Raw genomic sequence first — 27386 nt, 5'->3', positions numbered from 1 at the left:
TTTACCTTCAACTTTAAGATGAAGATATTTTTCATCTGTTTCCACATGTGGTAGTACCGTCTCTATGGCCACCTGTGTACTGACAGTACTCTTAACTTCAGAGATTGTTTTGCAAGCAGGATGCGTATTTTTTCTATTTAGGTTCCAGCACCAGAACAAGTTGAAAAGGGAGGTGTCAGTAATATAACAGAAGCCAAACTCGTTGTTTTCCTGACCTCAATTTTTATTAAGGTAACATAGAATTTAATTTTGAGGGCTAATTAATATTAAGGTGCAGTGTAATAGAATATTAGAATGCCAGGAACTTTAGATCTAAAGTTAACTTTTGTTTATTAAGATAAAGAGGAATGAAGCCTGATTGTTTTTATTTTGAGAACATTTATCTAAGACATGTAATTTTTTATACAGTAATGGCATTTTGAGTTTCCATTTAGGATAACTTTGTAACATCAGATAATTCTGATTGTTTCAATTTAGTGCTGAAGTCAGTATGATTGGCAATTGGAAACCTCTGGTGTAAGGGATAGCAGAAAGTAAAATGTATTTCTTTGTACTTTTTTTGGTATGGCAACACTGTTTTGGTGGCATACAAACCATTATACTGCCATGAACTTCTAAATAACAAGGGAACAATGTTTGAGGAAATTATTTCATTTCAGGAAATGTGGATATAGCCTTAGAGTGCTCAATAATTGTATTTACTCCTTGTGATAGGAACATGTATTATAAACATCAATTGGGCACATTATGTAAACATTTAATAAATTTAGTAAAGCTTAAATAACAAAAGTCAGGATTTTTTCACTTTAAATTGTGTTCTTTTCTGTTTAGGCTGGTTGTAATCCCTCTGATATTGGTATCATTGCACCATACCGGCAACAGTTAAAAGTCATCAATGATTTATTGGCACATTCTTCTCTTGGGATGGTCGAAGTTAATACAGTAGACAAATACCAAGGAAGAGACAAAAGTATCATTCTAGTATCTTTTGTTAGAAGTAATGAAGATGGAACTGTGAGTTAATTGTATTTTCTGCTTTGTTGTCTGATTTGTATTTTATATTTGTTTGGGACATTATTTACCTCTCTTTTTTTATTTTCACAAGTATTAAGTATATTTACAGTGTGTGCAACACATCTCCAGAACGTTTTCATTTTGCAAAACAAATTCTATACCCATGAGCAATTCCCTAATTCCCACTCTCTCCTTTCCCTGGCAATCACTTTCTGTCTCTGTGAATTTGACAGAATTTTATGAATTCTGTGAATTTTCCATATAAGTGGAATCATACGGTATTTGTCCTTTTGTAAGTGGCTTATTTCACTTATCATAATGTCCTCAGGGTTCATCCGTGTTGTAGCATGTGTCAGAATTTCCTTCCTTTTTTTTTTTTATTTTTTATTTTTTTTTATTTTTAAGTAATTTATTCCAATAGAAATATTTCAGAAAACTGTACTTAAATTCATTTTAAGTTAGATTATGCAAACACACTGAAGATCTCACACTCACATTTGCATATTAAACAGAAACAAAAAGTGAGAGAGGAACCAAGCTGCACGTCACTCCAGGAGGTCATAGTGCAAATGAGTACTTCATCTTTGTACCTCAAGTTAACCGGGATGAAGGAGAATAAAAATGGCTTGTGTTTTCCTGTATATTATCATCATTGGATAGAATTTCCTTCCTTTTAAAGGCTGAATATTATTCCACTGCATGTATATACCACATTTTGTTTATCCATTTATCCATCAGTGGACATTTGGGTTGCTTCTACCTCTTGGTTATCGTGTTTGGAGCATTTTTAAACATATAGGCTTCCCTAGATGTACTTTCAAATTTATAGATAATTCCAGGCTTTGTTTTGTTTTTTTGCATTTTTATCTCTCCTTGACTCATTTTTCTTGACTATGCGATAGCTTCATATGGTTTTTTTTTTTTTTTTTTATGGTGTGCGGGCCTCTCACTGTTGTGGCCTCTCCCGTTGCGGAGCACAGGCTCCGGACGCCCAGGCTCAGCGGCCATGGCGCACGGGCCAAGCCGCTCCGCGGCATGTGGGATCCTCCCGGACCGGGGCACGAACCCTTGTCCCCTGCATCGGCAGGTGGACTCTCAACCACTACGCCACCAGGGAAGCCCTCATATGGTTTTTAAGATACATGTAGTAGAGGGACTTGCCTCGTCATCCAGTGGTTAAGACTCCACACTTCCAATGCAGGGGCTGCGGGTTTGATCCCTGGTCAGCGAACTAAGATCCCACATGCCACGCTGTGCAGCCAAAAATAAATAAATGAAATAAAATACACATAGTATAAAGTCTCCCTTCTTCCCGGTTCCTCTACTTAGTTCTTACCCTCACAGATAATCACGTTTGGTTTTTTGTTTTTGTTTTTTTGGTAACCTTCTACGTTTCTTTAAGCATATGCTTAAAGATATGAATCAGTATTCATATTCCCCTCCTTTTTTGCACAAAAGGTAATATATACACTATTCTGGACTTTGCTTTTTCCACTTAACAGCTTGGAGATCTTTCCATGTCATTACACAGAGATTTCATTCTGTTCTTACAGATGCATAGTTTTCTACTGTATATATGGGTCACGGTATATTTAACCACTCCTCTGAGTCTTCTACTATGACGAGTTTCTATTACTGTTAAAAAACAATGCTACACTGGGGCTTCCCTGGTGGCATGGTGGTTAAGAATCCGCCTGCCAATGCAGGGGACCACGGGTTCGAGCCCTGGTCTGGGAAGATCCCACATGCCATGGAGCAACTAAGCCCATGTGCCACAACTACTGAGCCTGCGCTCTAGAGCCCGTGAGCTCAACTACTGAAGCCCGTGTGCCACAACTACTGAAGCCTGCGCGCCTAGAGCCTGTGCTCCACAACAAGAGAAGCCACCACAATGGGAAGCCCTCACACCGCAACAAAGAGTAGCCCTGCTCGCCACAACTAGAGAAAGCCTGTGCACAGGAAAGGAAGACTCAACGCAGCCAATAAATAAATAAAATCTATTAAAAAAATTTTTTTTTAAAAAGAAACAGAGAGCTTGTTTCATAGATATTTAAAAAAAACAATGCTACACTGAGTGGAGATAACTTCAATTCTTTTTTTTTTTTTAAATATTTATTTATTTGGCGGTGCTGGGTCTTAGTTGCGGCACTTGGGATCTTCATTGCTGGGTGCAGGATCTTTAGTTGCGGCATGTGGGCTCCTAGTTGTGGTATGCGGGATCTAGTTCCCCGACCAGGGATCGAACCCGGGCCCCCTGCATTGGGAGCACGGAGTCTTAACCACTGGTCCACCAGGGAAGTCCTAACTTCAATTCTGTATTATATATATTTAATATTTAAAAATTTTTAGTATATTTTTATTATATGTATTTAATAATTTAAAATCATGGCTAGGATATCATACCCACAATAAAATACTTGAAGTTGGCACTGTGGGCAAGTTTTTCCAACTGTCTGGATTTTAAATGTGTTGATGAATCTTTTTTGCAGTATATGTTTTTGAAAACTGCTCAAAAAACTCAAATAAATAAGAAAACTCAAAGAATGAAAATTACAATTTCTTTCAGCTTGGTGAACTATTGAAAGATTGGCGGCGTCTTAATGTTGCTATAACCAGAGCCAAACATAAGCTGATTCTCCTGGGATGTGTGCCCTCACTAAACCGCTATCCTCCTTTGAGGAAGCTACTTTATCATCTAAACTCAGAAAAATTAATATCCTTTTTGTTTTATATATGGTCACATTTTTTTTAATTAAAAAAAAAATTTTTTTTTATGGTCACATTTGATTGTGCTATTGTGAGTACTTCATTTATGTATTTGTATAAACTAAAACTCGGTGTCTCGTGTTTTCCATGGGCATATTTCAAAAGATCTGATTCTGCAAAGGAAAGAGAGAAAACAATTCACAGGAAGTAATTTTAAGCAAAAAGTGAAATAATGAACGTGGTGGTGAAGGATAGTTTGTGAAATGAGAAGCTGGAAAAAAAGGGACTTGATTTTTTGCCTTAGGAACAGGGTGCATGTTTCCTAGAATACATCTAGGAAAACTGGTTATCCCTTCTGGTTCCTCTCCCCTCAATTTATAACCTTTTTTAAAAAAAATCTAGGACAAAGTATTATATTTAAAAATGGAGATTATTACTTGTCATATTGTATTAATAGATTATTTTAAAAATAGGTCATCTCTTTAAAAAATTATATGTAGGTCTCAGGCTAATAAGATATGTAAACCATATTGCTTAAGTATATTATTATCCATAGAATGCCATAAAAATCTTTACAATTTTTTTAGCATCCCTGTAAACCAAATTACAGAATGTTAGATAATAATGTCATATATGTTTTTATGTAATTCCACATTGTGTTAAATATATCTTCCTTAATTTATTTTACATCATGGATCTTCCATCAGGAGAACATGAAAGTCTTTGTCATATATTGGGTGATTTTCAAAGAAGATAAAGCACTGTTTTCCTTGCTTTTTCCAAACCATCATGATCTTCTCTAACTGTTGCCTATTTATAATTCGGATATGCTGTAAAATCAGTGCCTGCTTACACTGTGAAGATAACTTTTATCCCAAGGGTAAGAAATGATGTAAATATACTCTTTCAGAGTTCCAGTTTTTTTGTTTTATTTATTTTTTGGTATAACCTTGTTAAACATAAAGTTCTATTACCATACAAAATTTAACATAGTATTTTTTTAGTACAGGTGAACCAAAACTGAAAAGTCTAAATTTATAGGTATTATAAATGTGGTTTTGTATGATCTAGAGTTTGATAAATTTCTACCACCTTTTAAAGCTGGGATGAATTTTTCAATCTGAGGCTTAAACCTTTAAGTCTAAATTTTCAAGATTAATTTGATCTTTTAGATTTTTAATCATATTTTGTTTATTTGAAAGATTAGGTAAGAAAATTGATTGCTTTTGTCATTTAAGGACAATCTTGTGATGATGAGAACATAAGTAAGACGTTTTTCTGTATTTTGAGGTCCCTGATTCAAAGGCCATTCTGCTGGTTTTTTTCCTGACTTTTGCTTTCTCCTATCAGAGATGTTTTCACTTTAAACCTAGTCTTTTAAATTATCACTGATAAATGTATTATTTCCAGTTAATTTCTGATTCTCCTTACTCTCCCACTTGTTATTTTCACTTTTCAGTATTCTAGTGAAATAAAATAATTCCTACTGTTCTTTTGAGAAGAAATTTTGTTTGCTTAATTGATGACAAATTAAAAAGGTGTATTCCTATTTTCACTTATTCATGTTCATATGCCCCTTAGTTTTAGGGCATTTCTCAATTTTCTCTTTTGGTATAAAAATGTTTTGTAAAATAGTTACCTCAAAGTGCTTGATTACTTATATTGTGACCAATTTTAACCTTAGTGTATCCATCTTTGGCAGGGAGATCTCTCACTTCTCTCAAATGTTTTCTTTTTAATGAATGTTAAGTATGTTAAAAATTGCTGCCTCTACCTCACATGTTTTAAAAAAATTATTACTTGAAGATTTTATTAAATAAATTGTTCTCTTACTGTTAGATCTTACAGTGTCAATTATTAATACTAAATAATAATTAAGTTCAGGGTTGTCCACAATTTTTTCCAGTGTTGAGAACTGAAATATTGATAATGCTCTAAAGCTGAAACCAAGGAGTGTTGACATTATAAAGAGATTTATGAAGGACACACAGGATGGAGTTGATCATGGAGATGCTATGGATTAGACAGGAAAAACTAGGAAGTTTACAGAGATAAGGCTTAAATATTGGTTAGATATTCCTGGGAGTGAGATGAATAATGTAAATTCTTTTGGTTCAATCAGTGGTTGCTTTACAGATTTGTATGGCCTGCAAAGCCCTGTGGAAGGAGAGCCCTGGGAGGGGTTCCATGTTTCTTGTCATTTGGGATTCTGTCTTTTTTTTTTTTTTTTTTGCGGTACGCGGGCCTCTCACTGTTGTGGTCTCTCCCGTTGCAGAGCACAGGCTCCGGACGCGCAGGCCCAGCGGCCATGGCTCACGGGCCCAGCCACTCCAAAGCATGTGGGATCTTCCCGGACCGGGGCACGAACCCATGTCCCTTGCATCGGCAGGCGGACTCTCAACCACTGCGCCACCAGGGAAGCCCTGGGACTCTGTCTTGATTACAAGAGTCTAGCCACTTAGTTGAAAGAGTTAAGGATTCGTCTTTTATATATAAGATGCTGTGAGTTGGAGGCTTGGGGTGAGCTGTAAGTTAAACCCAGACTGGGCCATCAAATTGCTAATAGTGCAGTTTAAGTATGACATCCACGCCAAGGACTAAGACAGCAGTGGCTACCAGTCTCTAATGTTATTGGGCAGTCACTTTGTGCAGGTCCAGATCAAAAGCATCATTAGCCTAGACAAGGTCTTCCTTATAGTGTAAAGCCAGGATGTGATGACAGTGTAGCCATTCCAGTGGCCCCATTCCTGAAAATCAGTTCAGAGTTCTGCCTCCTTACCTCTCTTGCTGCCTCCTCTTATTCCTTTCTTTTCTTCCTCGTCTCTCACTCTCTAGAGACGGGTCTTTCCCAGAGCTCTATGTTTGGTCTGGTCCTGTTCTCTCTCCTTGGACAGTCACTGCCTCCAACCATGACCTATGTAGCTGTTTACCAAATCTGTATACCCCGCCATGTCTTCTGGATTCTAGTTATATCTGTGTTCCAGCTCCTGCCTTCAGAGTCTTCTGTGAGCACTTCTGAGTCAGCACATACAAAATGTAAATTTCCATCTTCATCTAATGCCTTCCTCTGTAATCTCTATTTCTGTCAAGGACACCATCTACCTCACATTTTCTGAGTTCAAAAGTCTTGGCATAATTTTCTTTCTTTAAATTTTTTTTTTCTAATTATAGAGTAGTACATGATTTTAGTGAGAATTTCAAACACTACAAATTTTAGAAAATTCAATTTCTTTGTAATCTTATCATTTAGTTATAACTACTGGTAGTTTGGTGTATGATAATCTGGACTGGTGCTTAAGAGTAAAAATTGCCAGAACCCACAACAAGAAACACATTTTGCATCATGACTCAGCATGAACATATGTATGTGCGTGCACCTTAAACAGTACTTTAACAAAATATTTACCCTTTTTATATGTGATATACCCTAATATTTTCCACTATTCCATTAAAAGCAAAGCTGGTTGCAGGGCTTCCCTGGTGGCGCAGTGGTTAAGAATTTGCCTGCCAGTGCAGGGGACACGGGTTTGAGCCCAGGTCCGGGAAGATCCCACATGCCACGGAGCAACTAAGCCCGTGCACCACAACTACTGAGCCTGCGTTCTAGAGCCCGCAAGCCACAACTGCTGAGCCCGTGCGCCACAACTACTGAGTCTGTGCTCTATAGAGCCCGTGTGCCACAACTACTGAATCCCGCGCACCTAGAGCCCGTGCTCCGCAGCAAGAGAAGCCACCGCAATGAAGAAGCTCGCGCGCCACAACAAAGAGTAGCCCCCGCTCGCCACAACTAGAGAAAGCCTGTGCGCAGCAACGAAGATCCAAAGCAGCCAAAAATAATTAATTTAAAAAAACAAAGCTGGTTGCAACCTACTAACATTCTTTCATATCCCACTAATAGGTTGGAACGTGTGGTATGTAATGGAGGTCATTCTCCATTATTTCTTTGCATATTTGTTCTAATGTACTTTTTTTTTTCTGGCCGCACTGCATAGCTTGTGAGATCTTAATTCCCTGACCAGGGATCCAGCCTGGACCCATGGCAGTGAAAGTGCAGAGTCCTAAGCACTGGACTGCCAGAGAATTCCCTAATATACTATTTTTGCTCTTCCCTATACATGTCTTTTTTCTTGTTTGTTGTATCCTCTATCTATATTTGTCTGTTTCTCCAATACCATTTATGCAACTTCACCCAGGCTGAAAGACTAGTATGCTACCTTCTCCAGAAAGCCTTTTCTGATTTTTTTCCTTCCAGAAAGAATTACTTCCATCTTTATATGTAGCTTTATACCACTTATTGCTTTTTTAGCAGCGGTAATAATATGTAATATGCTTTATAATTTTCATAGATATTCTCTCAATTGAATTAAACCCTACAGAGTACCTAGCATAGATATTTCACGTTAGCATATGGCTCTGGGCAAGTCATTGCTAGAACCCAGATGTTCTGATTAGTAATTCAGCAATTTTCCCAGGTACTATGTGTTTCCCATTCAGTGTTGTGTACATTTTCCAGGTGCTATACAAATGTTTAGAAGCATTACAATTGTTGGGAATTCCCTGGCAGTCCAGTGGTTAGGACTCCGCGCTTTCACTGCCAAGGGCTGGGGTTCAATCCCTAGTCAGGGAACAAAGATCCCACAAACCGCACAGTGCAGCCAAAAAGAAAAAAAAGCATTACAATGGTTAGTGTAAGCAAATCACATCTCAGGCCAGCTGGAAACCTTGGGGCATGATTTGACCAGCTGGTCTATGTAGATTCAGTGGACAGCCTTGCTCATTAAAAAGACTGCTTGTAGCTAAGAGGATAGGCCCATCCAACCTCACTCAAGTCACCACTGACTCTCGGCTGATTGGGACTCATGATCCTGGAAAGTATGAACCAAGATGGACCCAGGGGGTGAAGTCTGCCTTTCCTGACTCTCGGCTCTTGTATAGATACTGCTTTGGCTTATTATGAAAGATTTTTACATAAAAATTATTTTTAAGGCTTTAACTAGCTTTCTTTTCATGATGAGCTTTAGAACATTATTATAAAACCTTTAAAAACACACACAAAAGTAGTATAATGAACTTCTATATACCCATCACCCATATTCAACAGTTAGATTTTGCAGCAATTGTTTTCAACCTTTTTTTCCTTGCTGACATGTTTTAAAGCAAATTTTAGACATCATTCAATTTCATCCCTATATTTCAGTATGTGATGAGTTTTTAAAAAACAGTATTTTGTTACATGATTATATCTGTACGTTTAAAAACCTAGATTCTTAGTTTTAGTACATCAAGAGCTCAGAACAGATTCATATTCTAGTTTAAACCTATTAAGTGTAATAGGTTTTAAACATACACCCTAATTCCAATTCTGTTCAATACAAGGTGGCTAGAGTATCCAGCAAATATGTATTTTGGAGTTTAAGAACATCTTCCTCAAAGGAAGAAATATTTTTTGCTTTAAATAAAGCTGGTCTGTTACTGAACTAAATTTCTTTCCTACATGTTACCTATAAAGTCACTGGAGGGAAAGCAATCCAGAAAATAAAGCTCTTTTCCTTTGTTCTCATGGTTTTATAAAATAAATAAATATATACTTAACATTATTTGCTTTTCTAAACGCACTTGGAACACAAATCCCTCCCTTTTTGCTCATCATTTGGAGAAGAGAAAAATGAACAATTCAGTCATTTCAATGTTTAACAGCAAGATGGTGGAAGGGGTTAGACTTGTCATCAGTTTTAGGCTCCTTCAAACACTGTAAAAACCACAGATGTATTTTGACATTATGAAAATGGAGGCTAGTTTTGTACTGGTTCAGATTCTGGCTCTGTTCGTTAATAGTACTGTGACTTTGGGCAAGTTATTTAATCTTTGAGGTTAGTTTCATCTGTAAAAGAGGTAAATAATTTATTCCTCATGGGGTGGTTCTGAAGATCAAATGAGGTTTTGGCCTAGGAACTGACCTTCACATACATGCTCATTGACCTTCACTTCCACGCTCATGGGCATGGAAGATGAACGGTGAAAGGGTGATGGGATAGTTGAGGAAATGAAATTTGACCCTATCTCACATCATCACTGAAATTAATTCTGGGTGCACTAACAGGCCTAAATATTAAAGGCAAAACTATGTAATTCTTTTTTTTAAAAATATTTATTTATTTGGCTGCATCGGGTCCTCGTTGTGGCATGTGGGATCTCTTGTTGTGGCGCTTGTTTAGTCGCGTGGGCTTCTCCCTAGTTGTGGTGTGCGGGTTTTCTCTTCTCTTGTTGTGGCATGCAGGCTCCAGGGTGTGTGGGCTCCAGAGCACATGGGCTCTGTAGTTTGTGGCACGCAGGCTCTCTAGTTGAGGCGTGCAAGCTCAGTAGTTGTGGCGCATGGGCTTAGTTGCCCCGCGGCATGTGGGATCTTAGTTTCCCAACCGGGGATCGAACCTGCGTCCCCTGCATTGGAAGGCGGATTCTTTACCACTGGACCACCAGGGAAGTTCCAAAACTATGTAATTCTTAAAAGAGAGTATTTTCATGACCTTGGAATAAGGAGGATTTCTTAAGACACTAAGGCAAAAACTATAAATTCACTACAAGAAAATTAAGAACTTATATTTAATCAACGGTTGCCATAAGGAGAGAAAAAAAATTAGCCAGAAGATAGTGGCAACACATAACTGACATCAAATTAGTATGTAGAATATTAAGTAACTTGCACAAGCCAATAAGAAAAAGGTAAGTCAATAGAAAAACAGGCACCATTTCTTTGCAAAAGTGAAATTCCAAATAGTAAACATAGGTAAAGTGCTCAATGTCATCAGTAATGAGATAAATAAAAAACAAACCTACCATGCAATCACCTACCCACAAGACGCAAAAAATGAAAAAATCCTCAAAATTCTAAGCATTAGAATGAACACAGCAACAGAAAAACAACACTGCTGATAGGAGTGTAAATTATGAGAAATTTTGAAAACAGTTTGGCATTATCTAGTAAATTTAAAGAAAGGCATACCTGATTTCTAGTAATTGTATTCTTATTTACATGCCCTAGAGGCTCTCCTGCATATAGGGACCAGGAAGTATGTAAACCTGAAAACACCCTAACCTGGAAACTCCTCATGGATATGGACGATGTTGAACAAAAGAAACAAGTAATGTTCGTAATGTTATTCCACTTGTGAAAAGTTTGTAAACAGGCAAAAATAAACTATATTGATTAGGGGCACATACTTACGTGGTAGTAACATGCAGAAAAGCAAGGAAACAATTGTCATAGAAGTCAGAATCGTATTTATTAATACTTCTAGGGGGATTGTGGCTAAAGGCCTTTCCCCCAGGGAAGATGACTCTCCTGTTCTATGCTCTCTTGATCTGGTGGTGTTTTCCCAGCTGTTCACTTTATGATTCTTTAAATGTATATATGCTTTATAAATTTATATCCATGTATGATTATCTCACAATAAAGAAAATTAAAAACCAAAAGAAGTAAAGAAACATAATAGAACTGTATGCTGACCAATGTGATGAAGAGATAAACATCGCTCCATTTCCTCGAAATATCAGTCTATTTCTAACTCGGACACTGTTTTAATAATTGCTGGGCTTCCCTGGTGGCGCAGTGGTTAAGAATCCGCCTGCCAATGCAGGGGACACAGGTTCAAGCCCTGGTCTGGGAAGATCCCACATGCCGCGGAGCAACTAAGCCCGTGAGCGAGCCACAACTACTGAGCCTGCACTCTAGAGCCCGCACGCCACAACTACTGAAGCCCACGCGCCACAACTACTGAAGCCCACATGCCTAGAGCTCGTGCTCCGCAACAAGAGAAGCCACTGCAATAAGAAGCCCGTGCACCACAATGAAGAGTAGCCCCCGCTCGCCGCAACTAGAGAAAGCCCGCGTGCAGCAACGAAGACCCAACACAGCCAAAAATAAAATAAATAAATTTTAAAAATATATTCTTAAAAAAAAAAACAAAAAACAATTGCCGATCTAACTAGGTAATAGCTCAGTTTCCCCAAATTGATATAACTTAAACCTAGTGTCATCTGACCACGAGAGTGTTTACTCCCTGAAATGAGAAAACACTGGCTTTATCTCTGCGCCTTTCCCTCGATTACTGAGACCATTCCTCGTTGCTTTTTATAAACCAGTGGATTCACTGGTGGTCCCCTGCGAGTTAGTTGGTGAAGAAGGGAAGCGGTCAGGTGTGTTCGATTAAACCCAGCCGGACCCAGGAGATGAAAACGTTTGCACGTGACTCGCATCCCCTTGGAAATGCAGCCCTAGCGCTCCGGCGAGGCCCCCAGGGTGAGAGACCAGGGTCCGCCCCCCTGCTCCTCAACGCGAGGTCCTCCTCAACGCGAGGTCCTCCTCTCAACGCGAGGTCCTCCTCTCAACGCCAGGTCCTCCTCAACGCCAGGTCCTCCTCAACGCCAGGTCCTCCTCACGCTCCTTTTCCTTCTCCTTCCGCTCCGGCTGGATCCGAAGTGGCTCAGAGAGGGTGGATTTCTCCGCTGCCGGCTTCAGGCTCCGCGGCCCCCGCCCCACTCGGGCGCCGCGGGACCGCCCGGCCGTCCTCCCGCCGCCGGGAGCGCTGTGGGCCGCAGCGGGCCTGGTCGCAGACGCCGTGGCGGCCGCCGCTCGCCTGAAGGGAGCTGCTGGCGGGGCCCAGGGAGTCCCCGCCCGAGACCGCGTCGTCGCCGCCGCCGCCGCCGCCGCCGCCATGGGTAAGCGGAGCAGGCCGAGAGCGGACGCCCGGCCCTCCGTGCTGGGCCGAGGGCTCGGCCGGGCCAGGAGGATTGGTGGTGTGGTCATGGAGGCCTTGGGGTCGGGACTGGGGTCCGAAGCCGGGTTTGGGCCTGGGCGGAGGCAGCCGGGGACGCAGGGGCGCCCGCGGTCGCCATGGCAACGCGCGGCCGCCCCTCGTTCCCCCTCGCCCCCTTCCCCGTTCAGGGGCCTAATGGCAGAGGTTTGGTGGTCCGTCGGCTTACAGAGAGCGAGGACAGGGCCGGCCGGGGTGCAGCTCCCGGGTCGGGGGAAATAGTCGGGGACGGGCGATGACTTTTCAGGTTTGGGGGTGGCGGAGGGAAGCGTCTCAGGTTTGGGCTTGGGTTCCAGACGCAGTGGGCGGGAGAGGGGCAGCGATGCCGCGCAGGACCCCGGGTGAGCATTCCGTGAGGGTGTTGGGGCGCCCCGAGCCCTTGGGCAGCCTTGCTGGCTGGCAGGCAGGGAGGCAGGGAAGGGGTTCTACAGGCAAGATGCGGGAACCGGCCTTTGGGCGCGTGTGGGGGCCGCAGCCCGGGCGGGGCGCGGCTGGGGTGCAAACGCTCCTCTACTCGGGAGCTGCCGGCGCCCACCAGGACCTACCTTCGAGCAGTTATAAAGGCGTCCTTTGTCTGGTTGTGGCATCGTACATTACGGATTGTGATGGGCACTGTTAAGAAAAATGAGAATTGCTGCAGATTATGAAACATCGACTGGTTTCGTCCCCGAAAAAAGAGGGAGTCATACCACGATGCATATTTGAAGCAATGATGTCTTGTGTGGAGATTCTCCACCAGCTAGCTTGGTCGTAGCAGTTGTGACTGTTTGCATTTTAAGTTGCTTAGGATTCAGTGTCACGCTTCACGCCTGGCTATCTGTGGTCAGAAGTAAAATACTAGATCATTGGGAACCCTGGACTTTTTATCCAGTGAAGGAAAAACGGACATTTGGTTTACTTGGACTAGTAAATTTGTCAGGGATTATGAGACAGTATACTAAGTGCTTTATTTTTTTACACTTCATTTTGGCATCTGTGTTTGCTGAAAATATTTCTGCCAGTCACAACAGTGATGAGAGTATGGGGAAGCATCTGAATTTATAAGAAAACTGAGAATAAAATTTGTGGGAAAGAAAAATTTTTGTGAATTGAAAGTATCAGGTAAAATCAGTTTTAAAAAAATGCATCGATTACCTTGATATTCAACTGGATCAGCTGTGTGGAAGGTCAGGAAACCTTAAGGTGAAACTGGACCCTGCTTTTATTTCCTCTGGGAAAATAAAGGAGTCCTGCAATACAGAACTACAATTGCAATGAAAAGAGACAAGATAGAAAGAGGGTTAAAATGAGTGAGAATTGAATGGCTTCTCTTGTGGCCCCCTATTTTACTTACCTGTCATGTTTGTTATGGGTGAAATTGGAATCTTAGAATTTTAACTACCTTTTATTGTATTGCCAGTTTATTCTGAACATTTTTTTGCTTTTGGATTCATCTGTGATGGTTCCTGCTGTCTGCCTTTGCATGAACCCTTAAACATGTTGTCTGTTACTCTTATCTCCAGAGAAAGATTTAAAAAAACTCATTCTCCCTGAAGAGGTGCCACAAAAGTAAAATAAATACCCTAGAATAGCCAATTTGCAGGATCTTGAGAATAATTCATAAACTTTGGCTGGAGTGAGCATTGTTCTATGGTATGCATGAGAGACATAAAAAGAAGTTAACTAGGGGTGTATGTTAGGAAGACTTACTTGTCCACCAAGGAAAAACAAACCACTGTTGGTTTTACAGGGGAAGGAAAGGGTTTGTATAGTTTACAATGTCAGTTGTTGCAAGTGATGTTGGACTCCTTTCTTGTGCTTTCAGCTACAAAAGACCCTACAGCTGTAGAGAGAGCAAACTTGTTAAACATGGCTAAACTCAGTATTAAAGGACTCATTGAATCTGCTCTAAGCTTTGGCCGCACTTTGGATTCTGATTATCCCCCCTTGCAGCAGTTCTTCGTTGTTATGGAGCATTGTCTGAAACATGGTCTTAAAGGTATTGTGAGATTTTTTTTAAAAAACCAACTATAGAACCTCCCCCCTCCCATCTTAAATATCCTTGAAAATGTGATTTTTTTTGAGGCCATAATTACTGTTACTTTAAAAATACTGGGTGGGTTGGTTTTAGGAGAAAATACCCTACTACTTTATGTTTTCTAATGGGTGGTCTTCAGAAAATCCTTAGTTGTTACTGTTTTGTAAAAATGTATTTGTATACTCTTTTGTTTTAAAAAAAACAAATTATTTATTTATTTGGCTGCATCGGGTCTTAGTTGCAGCATGCCAGCTCTTTGTTGCGGCACATAGGCTTCTCTAGTTGCGGCGCGCGGGCTCCAGAACACTCAGGCTCAGTAGTCGCGGCACGCCGGCTTAGTTGCCCTGTGGCATGTGGGATCTTAGCTCCCTGACCAGGGATTGAGCCCACGTCCCCTGCATTGGAAGGTGGATTCTTAACCACTAGACAACCAGGGAAGTCCCTGTAAAAAGTGTATTTGATTTAAAAATGTTTTCAACATACTCTGAGCTGATTTCCATTTTCTAGGACAACTATAGAGTTATATAGAAAATCTTAAGCTTGGTGATTCTGGTATGAACTATAATTACTAGTTTGAGCTCTCTTGAATAAATACATTAAAATAGTTGATTGTTGAAATATGAACCTCCTTAGTGCATGGAAACATATCTAGAAAAATTGTCTTCTGGACTGGGTTATTGTAGAAATGTGAGTGCTCCCTGAAAATGATGATAACTGGATATTGTATTCATCTATACATTTCACATTGAATTATTTTTATGTGTTTGTATTATATTACTGTTCTTTTACTTATAGTAACTATTTTGATCTCTGGTTCATATGATCAGAGCTGTGTAGAGGGCTATGTAAGAGATGTGTACTAAGGTGACTATTAAAAAAGAAGAGAAGCTTGCTTTTATGTTGGTATACCAGAAGCCTGGGTAAGTTGGAAAGTTCTTTTTTTAAAAAAATTTTAATTGAAATATAGTTGATTTACAATATTGTGTTAGTTTCAGGTGTACAGCAAAGTGATTCAGTTTTATATATATATTATATATATGTATATTTTATATATCTATATTCTTCTTTAGATTCTTTTCCATTATAGGTTATTACAAGATATTGAGTATAGTTCCCTGTGCTATACAGTAGGTCCTTATTGCTTATCTATTTTATGTATAGTACTGTGTATATTTTAATCCCAAACTCCTAATTTATCCCCCCCTCCTTTCCCCTTTGGTAACCATAAATTTGTTTTCTATGTCTCTGAGTCTATTTCCCTTTTGTAAGTAAGTTCATTTGTATAATTTTCTTAGATTCCACATAAAAGTGATATCATATGATACTTGTCTTTCTCTGACTGACTACTTCACTTATTATGATGATTTCTAGGTCCATCCGTGTTGCTGCAAATGGTATTATTCCATTCTTTTTTATGGCTAATATTCCATTGTGTATATATATCACATCTTCTTTATCCATTCATCTGCTGATGCACACTTAGGGGGAGTTTCTGACTATGGCACATGAGAGTAGGGGTAAATGTGAAAAGCAAAAGAGGAGATTTACCTAAACATGGTTTTAATAAAATGTACTTTAAACTGAGAAGGAGCCTTAGCATCGAAATTTGAGAAACCCTATATGTGATGTTATTAATGTATTCATTTTTAAATTAAAATTTGTTTATATTTATTGAGATATAATTGACATATAACGTATTAGTTTAATGGGTACAACACGATTCAGTATTTTTATATATTGTGAAATGATCACCACAATAAACCCAGTTAACATCCATTACCACACATAGTTATAAGATTTTTTTTCTTGTGATGAGAACTTTTAAGATTTACTCTTAGCAGCTTTCAGATATACAATACAATCTACAATACAGTAACTGTAGTCATTATGTACATTACGTCCCCAGGACTTCTTTTATAACTAGAAGTTTGTACCTTTTGACCATCTTTACCCATTTCATCTATTCCCACCCTCCAACCCTGGCAACCACCAATCTGGAACGTGTATCTATGAGTTTGGTTTTGTTGTTTTTGTTTCTTCAGATTCCACTTTTTCTTTCATTAGAGTTAAAATAATTTTAAAAATTATATATAATAGTGAAATATGTTCTTTTTGTACATGAATCAAACAACATAGAAGCACATGGAGCAAAAACATAATTTCCCTTCATTCTCTTCCATTCATCTCTCTAAAGGAATCTTTGTCACTCTTCCAGCTCTTTTCTGTTTTTCTTTCTTTCTTTTTTAAATTGAATTACAGGTGATTTTTTCTTTTACTCTAAATAAAATCATACTGTATTATTCTGTGACTTTCTTTTTTTCCCTATTTAAAAAAAAGAAAAACTTAATGGTATGGTTTGGAGATTTTGCCATTTACATAGAGTCTTTATCACATTTTTAATGGCTGTAAAATATTTCATAGTATATGTATACCATGACTTATTTAACTACTTTCCTCTTAATGTACACTTAGGTGTTTCCAGTTTTTTATCATTAAAATTATGCTGTAAGGACATCTTTGGATATATATGTTTGTACACACGTGCTAAGATTTCTTTAGGATTCTTAGGAGTAGAATTATTGGGTCAAAGAATATAGGCAACTGATGTCTGTAAAGCCTTCACTGATTAATCAAACAACAGTGAATGTGTTTGTTTCCCCACATTTTTGCCTACTCTTGATATTCTCAGTCTCTGAATACTTCTTTTAATACATCAGGAAGTCAACAGTCTTATCTCAGGCCTTGAGTTTTAATTTGCTTTTTGAAAAACTTCCTTTTTATTTAAAAAAAAAATAGCAGTGACATAGGTCTTTATTTTCCCCCAGACTGCTGAAATGGAATTGCCAAATGATGGCCACGATAGTTACGTTTTAGACTCTTTTCTGAATATATTTTCCTTTACTTCCCAAAATATCATGAGGCATATCCTAACAGTCAAATGCCTATCTTGATCAGCCATTATAAAGCTACTTTGTGCTGATTGATTTTTCTCCCCCAGGGAAAATTGCCTATCTTGCTGGCTTTTGGGTGGTGCATATGATAGGCACACTGGATCTACAGGAGATCTGGTCAGTATTAGAAGGAAACATAGTGATTTCATGGTTTTATATTACCCGAATCTCACATTCAAATAAAAGGAAAAGTAAAGTCACAATTTTTTGTGTTTAGAAATAAAATAACTATTTGTCCTTGGTTTATTGAATAAACTGGTAAAGATCAGCCTGCTAGGGCCACCAGTCTTATTTTTGTACTGGTAAAGAATGAGCCTATGGGACTTCCCTGGTAGTCCAGTGGTTAAGAATTGGTCTTGCAATGCAGGGGACGCCGGTTCAATCCGTGGTCGGGGAGCTAAGATCCCACGTGCTGCAGGGAAACTAAGCCCATACACTGCAACTGCTGAGCCTGCACACCACAACTAGAGAGCTCGTGTGCTCTGGAGCCCTCACGCCACCAACTACAGAGCCCATGCACTGCAACTACTGAGCCTGTGCGCCACAGCTATCGAGAAGCCTGCGCAAAATAAAATAAATATCTATTAAAAAAAGAAAGTTAAAAAAAAAAGAATGAGCCTAGTTGTTCTTCTACTTTAATTACCTACTTGCATATTTCTGATATGGAAAAATGACCAAGGTGCATATTTCTGATAGGGAGAATATCAGAATCAACAGGCTTCTGATCAACAGGGCTGTGTAGTGATAAGAGAGGAAAGGTCTGTGAATAATCGTATGTTAAGTTAGAAATGTTGAAACTAAGTATTTAACATGAGGTTACTACAGTTTTGTAAGTTGAAGTTACATGCATTATATTTTCTTTTTAAAGTAAGAAAATCATTTTTGAGTTATAACAAAACTATATGGGGCCCTTTGGAACTGGTGGAGAAGCTGTACCCAGAAGCAGAGGAAATAGGAGCTAGTGTCCGGGATTTACCTGGTCTTAAGTAAGTAATCTTATTACTTGTTCCTCCTTCACCGTAGAAGTATATTTACTATTCCTTAAAAGTACCTCACAGTCTAGTTTATTATCTTCTCGCAGCCTTATGTAACCTTCTTGCATTCTCTTCTAATAAAATTCTGTTTATTCTTTATGGCTCAGCTCAAATTTCATTTCCTTTATGAAATTTTTCTTAGCCCCTTCAATAAGAATTAAGTGCTGTTTCTTTTATACTGCTATCATTATAGTCACTCTTATATCACTTACTTAAATTCTGCATTGTATTGCAGGAAATAGGCAAGTTCTTTTAAGATAGGATGTATCAATTATGCATTTCCGTTTCCTGAGTATTAAGCTGGTTTGCAGTAGTAGGCAGTTGTACTATTTGAAGACTGATTTAAGCTAAATCCAGGGCAAAGGCTCAGGAGATTTGAGTTCTCTGATAAGCCATTTTTGTACCACAGGACTTGTGCAAATTACTTTTTTTTATTCTTAAAATTGGGATCTATATTGTCATCTGCCTGTTTGACTAGATGAAGGTGCAGCTGGCCCTCGATATCTGTGGGTTTTGCATCTGCAGATACAACCAACTTTGGATCAAACATATTCAAAAAATTTTTTTTCAGAAGGTTTCAAAAAGCAAAACTTGAATTTGCCACACCCTGGCAACTATTTACATAGTATTTACTTTATTTTAGGTATTATAAGTAATCTAGAGATGATTTAAAGTATATGGGAGGATGCGCATAGGTTATATGCAAAATACTATGCCATTTTATATAAGGGGCTTGAGTATCCATGGATTTTGGTATCTGAGGGGGTCCTGGAACCAATCCCCCACAAATACTGAGGAAAAACTGTATATGAAATGTCCTAAAAGCTGAATGTTCTAGCTAGTGACTCATGAGTGTTGAAAATTTTTTGCAGGTGTTTTGCTGTTAAGGCTAAGGTTTTATGTTCTTCAGGGTGTGATTAAGATAGAAGAGCTTACTTTAGTTTATCTTAATTCTTGTGAATGAGATAACTTTTTTTTTTATACTTACCATTTTTTGTCAGATTATCAGTTTGCTTTCTCTTAGCTTTACAATTTAGGGTTTTGTATGTTATAGGGAATATGGTAGTGTTTTCTGTTATCACAACATCCAAATTTGCAAGTTGTACTTAATTGAGTGATAAAAGTAAATAGCTATTCATTGAGTACTGTATCAGGATAACAGGATAATTGTTTTACATGACTTATCTCATTTAGCGCTTAAATCAACCTTAGGGTAGACATTATTATCATGATAATTGTATAGATGTGAAAAGTAAAGATCAAAGAAGTTACAGTTAACAAGTGGCAGAGCCAGGATTTAAACCCAGTTTTTAGAATTAAATAGCAAGTGACGTTCACACTTCATATTTCTTACAATGGTATATAAGGTGTAGCAATTTTTAACAAAGAGAGGAAAAGGGGAATTTAACTCTCAAAAAGAGAAATATAAGATTTGGCTTCATTTTAATATGAAGATACATGTTCATATTGCTTTTAAAAAGCCAAACAATAAATAAAATAAAATGCTAAGCCATAAGAAAGTTGTTAGCTGTTTGAAGTGAAGATTAAGTTTCCTCCCACATTACCTGCTAAAATGTTCTCTGCATAAGAAAACATAAAAGTGTGAATGATGTATTTCTCTTTAAAAAAGTCATACATGTTCTGTAAAACTTGGTTTTATTTTTACTAAATGATAAGAATTTGGATAAGAGAGATACGAGATTAAATTTTTTTTAGCAAGAGAACAAATCCACACTTTTATTTATTTACTTTTCAATAAGTTTAAATCCTTGAGGGGTATAGCATCACACCGATTTTGTGTCCTATGACCTTAGCAGGAAGGTTGCTTCAGAATTTGGTGCAAACCATGCCACTGTTACCATGAGCACAGGTTACCTTTCCCTAGATGGCTGGTTTTGTTCAGTTTGCCACAAGGAGTTACTGTGTTGTTTTTTGCTTTGTACACATCACATCTCTTGCCTAGGTAGAATTAGTTTTCATCTTGAGCACAAACGCCGTCAGTTTTTTTTTTACATCTTTATTAGAGTATAAATGCTTTACAATGTTGTGTTAGTGTCTGCTGTACAACAAAGTGAATCAGCTATATGTATACATATATCCACATATCCCCTCCCTCTTGAGCTTCCCTCCTACCCTCCTCCCTATCCCACCACTCTTGGTGATCACAAAGCATCCAGCTGATCTCCCTGTGCTATGCAGCAACTTCCCACTAGCCATCCATTTTACATTTGGGAGTGTATATATGTCAGTGGTACTCTCTCACTTTGTCCCAGCTTCCCCTTCCCCTCCGTGCCCTCAAGTCTGTTCTCTACATCTGCATCTTTATTCCTGCCCTGCCACTAGGTTCATCCATACTGCTATTTAAAATTCCATATACATGCATTAGCATTCAGTGTTTGTTTTTCTCTTTCTGACTTACTTCACTCTGTATGACAAATTCTAGGTCCATCCACCTCACTACAAAAACTCAATTTCGTTCCTTTTTATGGCTGAGTAATATTCCATTGTCTATATGTGCCACATCCTCTTTATCCATTCATCTGTCAGTGGACATTTAGGTTGCTTCCATGTCCTGGCTGTTGTAAATAGTGCTGCAGTGAACACTGTGGTACATGACTCTTTGAATTCTGGTTTTCTCAGGGTATATGCCCAATAGTGGGATTGCTGGGTCGTATGGTAGTTCTATTTTTAGTTTTTTAAGGAACCTTCATACTGTTCTCCATAGTGGCTGTAGCAATTTACATTCCCACCAACAGTGCAAGAGGGTTCCCTTTTCTCCACACCCTCTCCAGCATTTATTGTTTGTAGATTTTTTGATGATGACCATTTCTGACCTGTGTGAGGTAGTACCTCATTATGGTTTTGATTTGCATTTCTCTCCTGATCAGTGATGTTGAGCATCTTTTCATGTATTTGCTGGCCATCTGTATATCTTCTTTGGAGAAATGTCTAGTTAGGTCTTCTGCCCATTTTTGGATTGGGTTGTTTGTTTTTTGTGATATTGAGCTGCGTGAGCTGCTTGTATATTTTGGAGATTAATCCTTTGTCAGTTACTTTGTTTGCAAATATTTTCCCCCATTCTGAGGGTTGTCTTTTCGTCTTGTTTATGGTTTCCTTTGCTGTCTAAAAGCTTTTAAGTTGCATTAGGTCCCATTTGTCTATTTTTGTTTTTATTTCCCTTACTCTAGGAGGTGGGTCAAAAAGGATCTTGCTGTGATGTATGTCACAGAGTGTTCTGCCTATGTTTTCCTCTAAGAGTTTGATAGTTTCTGGCCTTACATTTAGTTCTTTAATCCATTTTGAGTTTATTTTTGCGTATGGTGTGTTCCAATTTCATTCTTTTACATGTATCTATCCGTTTTTACCAGCACCACTTATTGAAGAGGCTGTCCTTTCTCCAATGTACATTCTTCCCTCCTTTGTCAAAGATAAGGTAACCATATGTGCGTGGGTTTATCTCTGGGCTTTCTATCCTATTCCATTGATCTATATTTCTGTTTTTGTGCCAGTACCATACTGTCTTGATTACTGTAGCTTCATAGTATAGTCTGAAGTCAGGGAGCTTGATTCCTCCAGCTCCATTTTTCTTTCTCAAGATTGCTTTGGCTGTTTGGGGTCTTTTGTGTTTCCATACAAGTTGTAAAATTTTTTGTTCTAGTTCTGTGAAAAATGCCATTGGTAATTTGATAGGGATTGCATTGAACCTGTAGATTGCTTTGGGTGGTATGGTCATTTTCACAATATTGATTCTTCCAGTCTAGCAGAATGGTATATCTCTCCATCTGTTTATGTTATCTTTGTTTTCTTTCATCAGTGTTTTATAGTTTTCTGAGTACAGGTCTTTTGCCTCCTTAGGTAGGTTTATTCCTAGGTATTTTATTCTCTTATTGTTTTCTTAATTTCTCTTTCTGACCTTTCGTTGTTAACCATAAGATCATCTCAATAGATGCAGAAAAAGCTTCTGACAGAATTCAACACCCATTTATGATAAAAACTCTCCAGAAAGTGGGCATAGAGGGAACCTACCTCAACATAATAAAAACCATATATGACAAACCCACAGTAAACATCATTCTCAGTGGTGAAAAGCTGAAAGCATTTCCTCTAAGATCAGTAACAAGACAAGGATGTCCACTCTCACCACTATTATTCAATGTAGTATTGGAAGTCCTAGCCACAGCAATCAGAGAAGGAAAAGATATAAAAGGAATACAAATGGAAAAGAAGAAGTAAAACTGTCACTGTTTGCTGATGACATGATACTATACATAGAAAATCCTAAAGATGCCACCAGAAAACTACTAGAACTAATCAACGTATTTGGTAAGGTTGCAGGATACCTTCAGTTTTAAGAAGAGCTGTGTGCTCCCTCTGTCCCAGAGACACTGCTTATAGCCAGCAAAAATGGCCTGGTCCACAGCCTTTCAGACAAATTTGTTGTTTTAAAAGTTCTGTTCCCATCAGGCCTCCACGTTAAAGAGGAGATTTAATGTTTTAAACGACAACTGGATAAAAGAAACATTTGAAAAATAGCAAGCAGTGATTCTTTCTAATTAATTAGCATCTAGATACCTTCTTAGCTTTGTCATGATTTTTAAAATTCAGGTATAATATCAGTTATTTTTTGAGAGCATTATATTGCCTTTATTGATGCATTTTGCATAATCATATTTAGAGGGCTAAGCCTATTCTGATAAAATATTTCTTGTGGAATTATCCTCACTATTTAGAGAGTCATTTTTTCCAAGACATAAAATGGTACCTAGATGTCCTGTAGGTGCAGATTTATCTTAGAGACTTAAAAAGCTCCCAGGGATTGGTTTGCATGCTCAAAGAGCTGACTTGAAACTAAGTCAGCTTGAAACTCTAGAAACTAAGATAAAACCATGATAAATTGCTTTTTTCTTTATTAATGTGTACTTCAACAAAGATAGAAGATGTAGTCTATAATCTTTGGGCTGGGGCTCTTTTCTGACTGTTGGGTTTTGCTTTTCAGGACCCCCCTGGGTCGTGCAAGAGCGTGGCTTCGATTAGCCCTCATGCAAAAAAAAATGGCTGACTACCTGCGTTGCTTAATTATTCAAAGGGATCTCTTGAGGTACTACCATTAAATCATGTTCATTTTCATTTTTTATTTCATTTATATCCTGTTTCCCAAAAATGGTTGAAGATATAGTATGAAAGGATATGTAAAATACATTACGATGGCATAAAATAAAAGGAGGAGCAAAATGAGATAGAGAAGCATAGTGGAGACATAACATGGATCAAGAACTAGCCTAAAAAATGAATACTGTAAGATTTTTATTGGCTGACAAGGTGGTAATTTATATGTCATATTTCTAAGTTTTAATTTTTTCCTAAATTAGTTAATTCTATGAATAAAAATTTGTATTGGAATTTGGGGCTTTAATTCAGGAGGTTTCTCTTTAGATCTTGAATGTCCAAACTACTGCTTTGATTGTATTGTGGACGCTTTTTAAACTGTCAGTTTAAATTGAAGGCCAAATGTTTAAGACAGACTTTCAAAGCAAGGATATCAGTTCTCAAAGGGAGTGGGCCCATGGCAGCCCCTCTCTTCGCCCTTGTTCTCTTAGAGTGCCTCTGTGATATTTTGGAGAATCTGGTCTTTTTTTTTTTAATGTTTTCTTCTTTTAAATTTATTTTTATTTTTGGCTCCATCGGGTCTTCGTTGTGGAATGAAGGATCTTTTTTATTGCGGTGCTAAGGCTATTCATTGCAGCGTGCGGGCTTCTTTCTAGTTGTGGCGTGTGGGTTTTCTCTCTGTAGTTATGGCACGTGGGCTCTGTAGTTGTGGTGTGCAGGCTCCAGAGCACGTGGGCTGTGTAGTTTGCAGCACGTGGGCTCTCTAGTTGAGGCACATGGGCTTAGTAGTTGTGGCTTGTGGGCTTAGTTGCCCCTCGGCACGTGGGATCTTAGTTCCCCAACCAGGGATCAAACCCTCATGCCCTGCACTGGAAGGTGGATTCTTTACCACTGGACCACCAGGGAAGTACCTGGTCGTTTTTTATTTTACTTGTGACTCCAGTTGTACATCTTGGTTTTCCCATTTGTTAAATGAGAATGACCATGCTTTAAACGCCTTCAATTTCTCAACGATATTCTGAAGGTTAATTAAGGTGATTAAGTAATATACATGGGACTTCTTGAGGAAGGCATGAGACAGTGATAAATAGTTTTCTGAGTATTAGTTGTCAAGTCTTAGTTTTTAGGCTGTCCTATTTCTTTCACAAGTCCCTTGTTTGAACATTTTTTGGGATCTAGATATCCATAAATATCTTTAATGCTTATCTATTAAGAGCACTTGCAATAGATATACCAAATGCATTGACTAGAAAATGGACTTGAAATGTTTCTTATGTTCGTTTCCCCACATTAGTCTTTATCCTAAGCGTCTTAATAAGTCCTGGGATGAAAATTCAACTGTACTAAAAAGTATCGTAATCAGATCAGCAGCAGTCACTGTATCTTTCGAGAGTCACAAACATTCCAGGGCTCAATGCTGCTCCCTTTTTTCTTTTAAATCTCTGTTTGCTTCTCTTTTCTCTCTCTCAAAATTCCTTTTCCTCTTTTATCTCCTTCAGTCCGTTTCTTTTACGTTTTCTTTATAGACATTTAAATCTCAAAAATTTTAAGTTATTTGCATATAGAAAGGCTAATTTCAAGTTACCTAATTTATATTGGTTCCATTCTTGTAATAAGGTATTGAGATTTTAAAATTTAGTTTTCAAAATAAATTTGTAATGTAAGATTTTTATTATTTTAATTTTCACAGTGAATTCTATGAGTATCATGCACTAATGATGGAAGAAGAAGGAGCAGTAATTGTTGGGCTGCTGGTTGGCCTGAATGTGATAGACGCTAATCTGTGTGTAAAGGGAGAGGATTTAGACTCACAAGTAAGTGAGAATGACTAGTGCCAAATACAGAGTGTTTTCAGTTTGTACTGTTCCTCTTTGATCCAGGTATTACTCTAAGTTGTAAACAGTGCTGTTAAACACTAGAAAAAAATTAGGGATGAAAGTCAGTTGTATGTTAAAGGTACTTCTAGAATTTCCACCCTCTAAATAAGAATAACTTTATTTACTTTAGGTTGGAGTGATTGATTTTTCCATGTATTTAAAGAACGAAGAAGATATTGGAAATAAAGAAAGGTATGATTTTCATAAGTTATTTCACATGTTGTATTTTATATGTAGCTCTTTACAAATCAGTATGAGGTCCATCTATTTGCAATGTGGTTTTTATTTCCTTTTTTTCTGTGTAGTTCCTGCTTTGTTTTGTTTTCACTTCCATTTACTAGGTTTACAAAGCAAAAATCACTTAGAAGGAGGTTTTAATCTGAAGTATGACTTTTGGTCATACCAGTAGTTCAGAGACCCATTTTCTTTTTTCTTTCTTTATTTTTTGGTTGTGCTGCACGGCTTATGGGATTTTAGTTCCCCGACCAGGGATCGAACCTGGGCCCTTGTTACTGAGAGCATGGAGTCCTAACCACTGGACTGCCAGGGAATTCCCCGGAGACCCATTTTAATGGTCAGCTCTGTTTCTGTGATAAAAAGAAATGAAAGCTTATTATTCATAAGCTTACAAATGCTGGTTTATTTTAAGACATAACGGTAATCATTTCACAATATTAAATGTATCATATTAACATGTTGTACACCTTAAATTTACACAATGTTATATGTCAAATATATTTCTTAAAAAAATAAATGGGACTTCCCTGGTGGCACAGTGGTTGAGAGTCCGCCTGCCGATGCAGGGGACACGGGTTCGTGCCCCGGTCCGGGAAGATCCCACATGCCGCGGAGCGGCTAGGCCCGTGAGCCATGCCGCTGAGCCTGCGCGTCCGGAGCCTGTGCTCCGCAGCGGGAGAGGCCACAACAGTGAGAGGGCCGCGTACCGCAAAAATAAATAAATAAATAAATTAAATAAATAAATGCAAAAGTATTTAAAAACATACTAATGGTATTGTTTAATATTAGCAAGTAATTTATTTAACAAAAGTTGTAGTTATTTAGTACACAGCTTGCTGCTATATGATTATAAAGATTCTTGAATTTTATTTTAAAGGCAAGATAACGTTGTTTTACCATTATGGTTTAACACAATTTTAGATAATTTAGATCTTTTGTGGGGGTTTTTTTTTTTGGTCACCCAGTAAATACCTTTCCAGTTAGCACAAAGCTGCTTTTTCCCCTCCTCTAGGAATGTTCAAATTGCTGCCATATTAGACCAGAAGAATTATGTTGAAGAATTAAATAGACAACTGAAGTAAGTATTATGGACACATGGATACTTAGTACATTTTGGATGTTGTCTTAGGTTTTTTTTTTTCCCCCTTCAGGTCATCTTAACCCTATTCCTTTTTTCTAAGCATCTTTGAAAAGGGGTTGAGGGGATAGAGAGTGAATGGAAATTGAGAATACAGAGAATTATTGGAAATAACTGATTTTCAGCAGAAAATGAGAGTCATATTTTTAAATAGAATCTTCAGAGACATTTAAAAATAGAATTTCAGACTTATTCCTCTACCCTTGAGAAAAAAAGGCTAGATAGGGTGAAAGTTTATATCATTTTGGTGGTTCAAAAATTCATTTTTCTGGGCTTCCCTGGTGGCGCAGTGGTTGAGAGTCCGCCTGCCGATGCAGGGGACACAGGTTCGTGCCCCGGTCTGGGAAGATCCCACATGCCGCGGAGCGGCTGGGCCCGTGAGCCATGGCCGCTGAGCCTGTGCGTCCGGAGCCTGTGCTCCGCAATGGGAGAGGCCACAACAGTGAGAGACCCACACACCGCAAAAAAAAAAAAAAAAAAAAAAAAATTCATTTTT

General features: G+C 38.4%; 2 protein-coding genes across 4 annotated transcripts in view; both read left to right on the top strand.

The window, feature by feature from the left end:
- Positions 1–4477, top strand: part of DNA2 (DNA replication helicase/nuclease 2) — a gene marked incomplete at its 3' end in the record, with an annotated part of 48105 nt that extends 43628 nt beyond the window's left edge. Inside the window, exons 18-21 of the mRNA XM_082674167.1 lie at positions 142–231; positions 832–1014; positions 3581–3727; positions 4409–4477. Of these exons, the coding sequence (XP_082530293.1) occupies positions 142–231; positions 832–1014; positions 3581–3727; positions 4409–4477 (489 nt within the window). The remainder of the gene's footprint in view (positions 1–141; positions 232–831; positions 1015–3580; positions 3728–4408) is intronic.
- Positions 4417–27386, top strand: part of RUFY2 (RUN and FYVE domain containing 2) — a 54703-nt gene continuing 31733 nt past the window's right edge. For 2 of the 3 annotated variants that reach the window (XM_082674169.1, XM_082674168.1), the window contains exons 1-7: positions 12330–12435; positions 14335–14508; positions 18367–18484; positions 23529–23630; positions 25329–25452; positions 25646–25707; positions 26765–26830. In XM_082674169.1, coding sequence (XP_082530295.1) covers positions 12432–12435; positions 14335–14508; positions 18367–18484; positions 23529–23630; positions 25329–25452; positions 25646–25707; positions 26765–26830 — 650 coding nt within the window. In that variant the 5' untranslated portion in view covers positions 12330–12431. Of the gene's footprint in view, positions 4601–12329; positions 12436–14334; positions 14509–18366; positions 18485–23528; positions 23631–25328; positions 25453–25645; positions 25708–26764; positions 26831–27386 lie in introns of those variants that run through there. The other variant, XM_082674170.1, reaches the window with a different exon arrangement.

Source organism: Grampus griseus, assembly GCF_964374135.1.
Source record: "Grampus griseus genome assembly, chromosome: 16".
NCBI lineage: Eukaryota > Metazoa > Chordata > Mammalia > Artiodactyla > Delphinidae > Grampus > Grampus griseus.
This window is presented reverse-complemented; position numbering and strand designations above follow the sequence as displayed.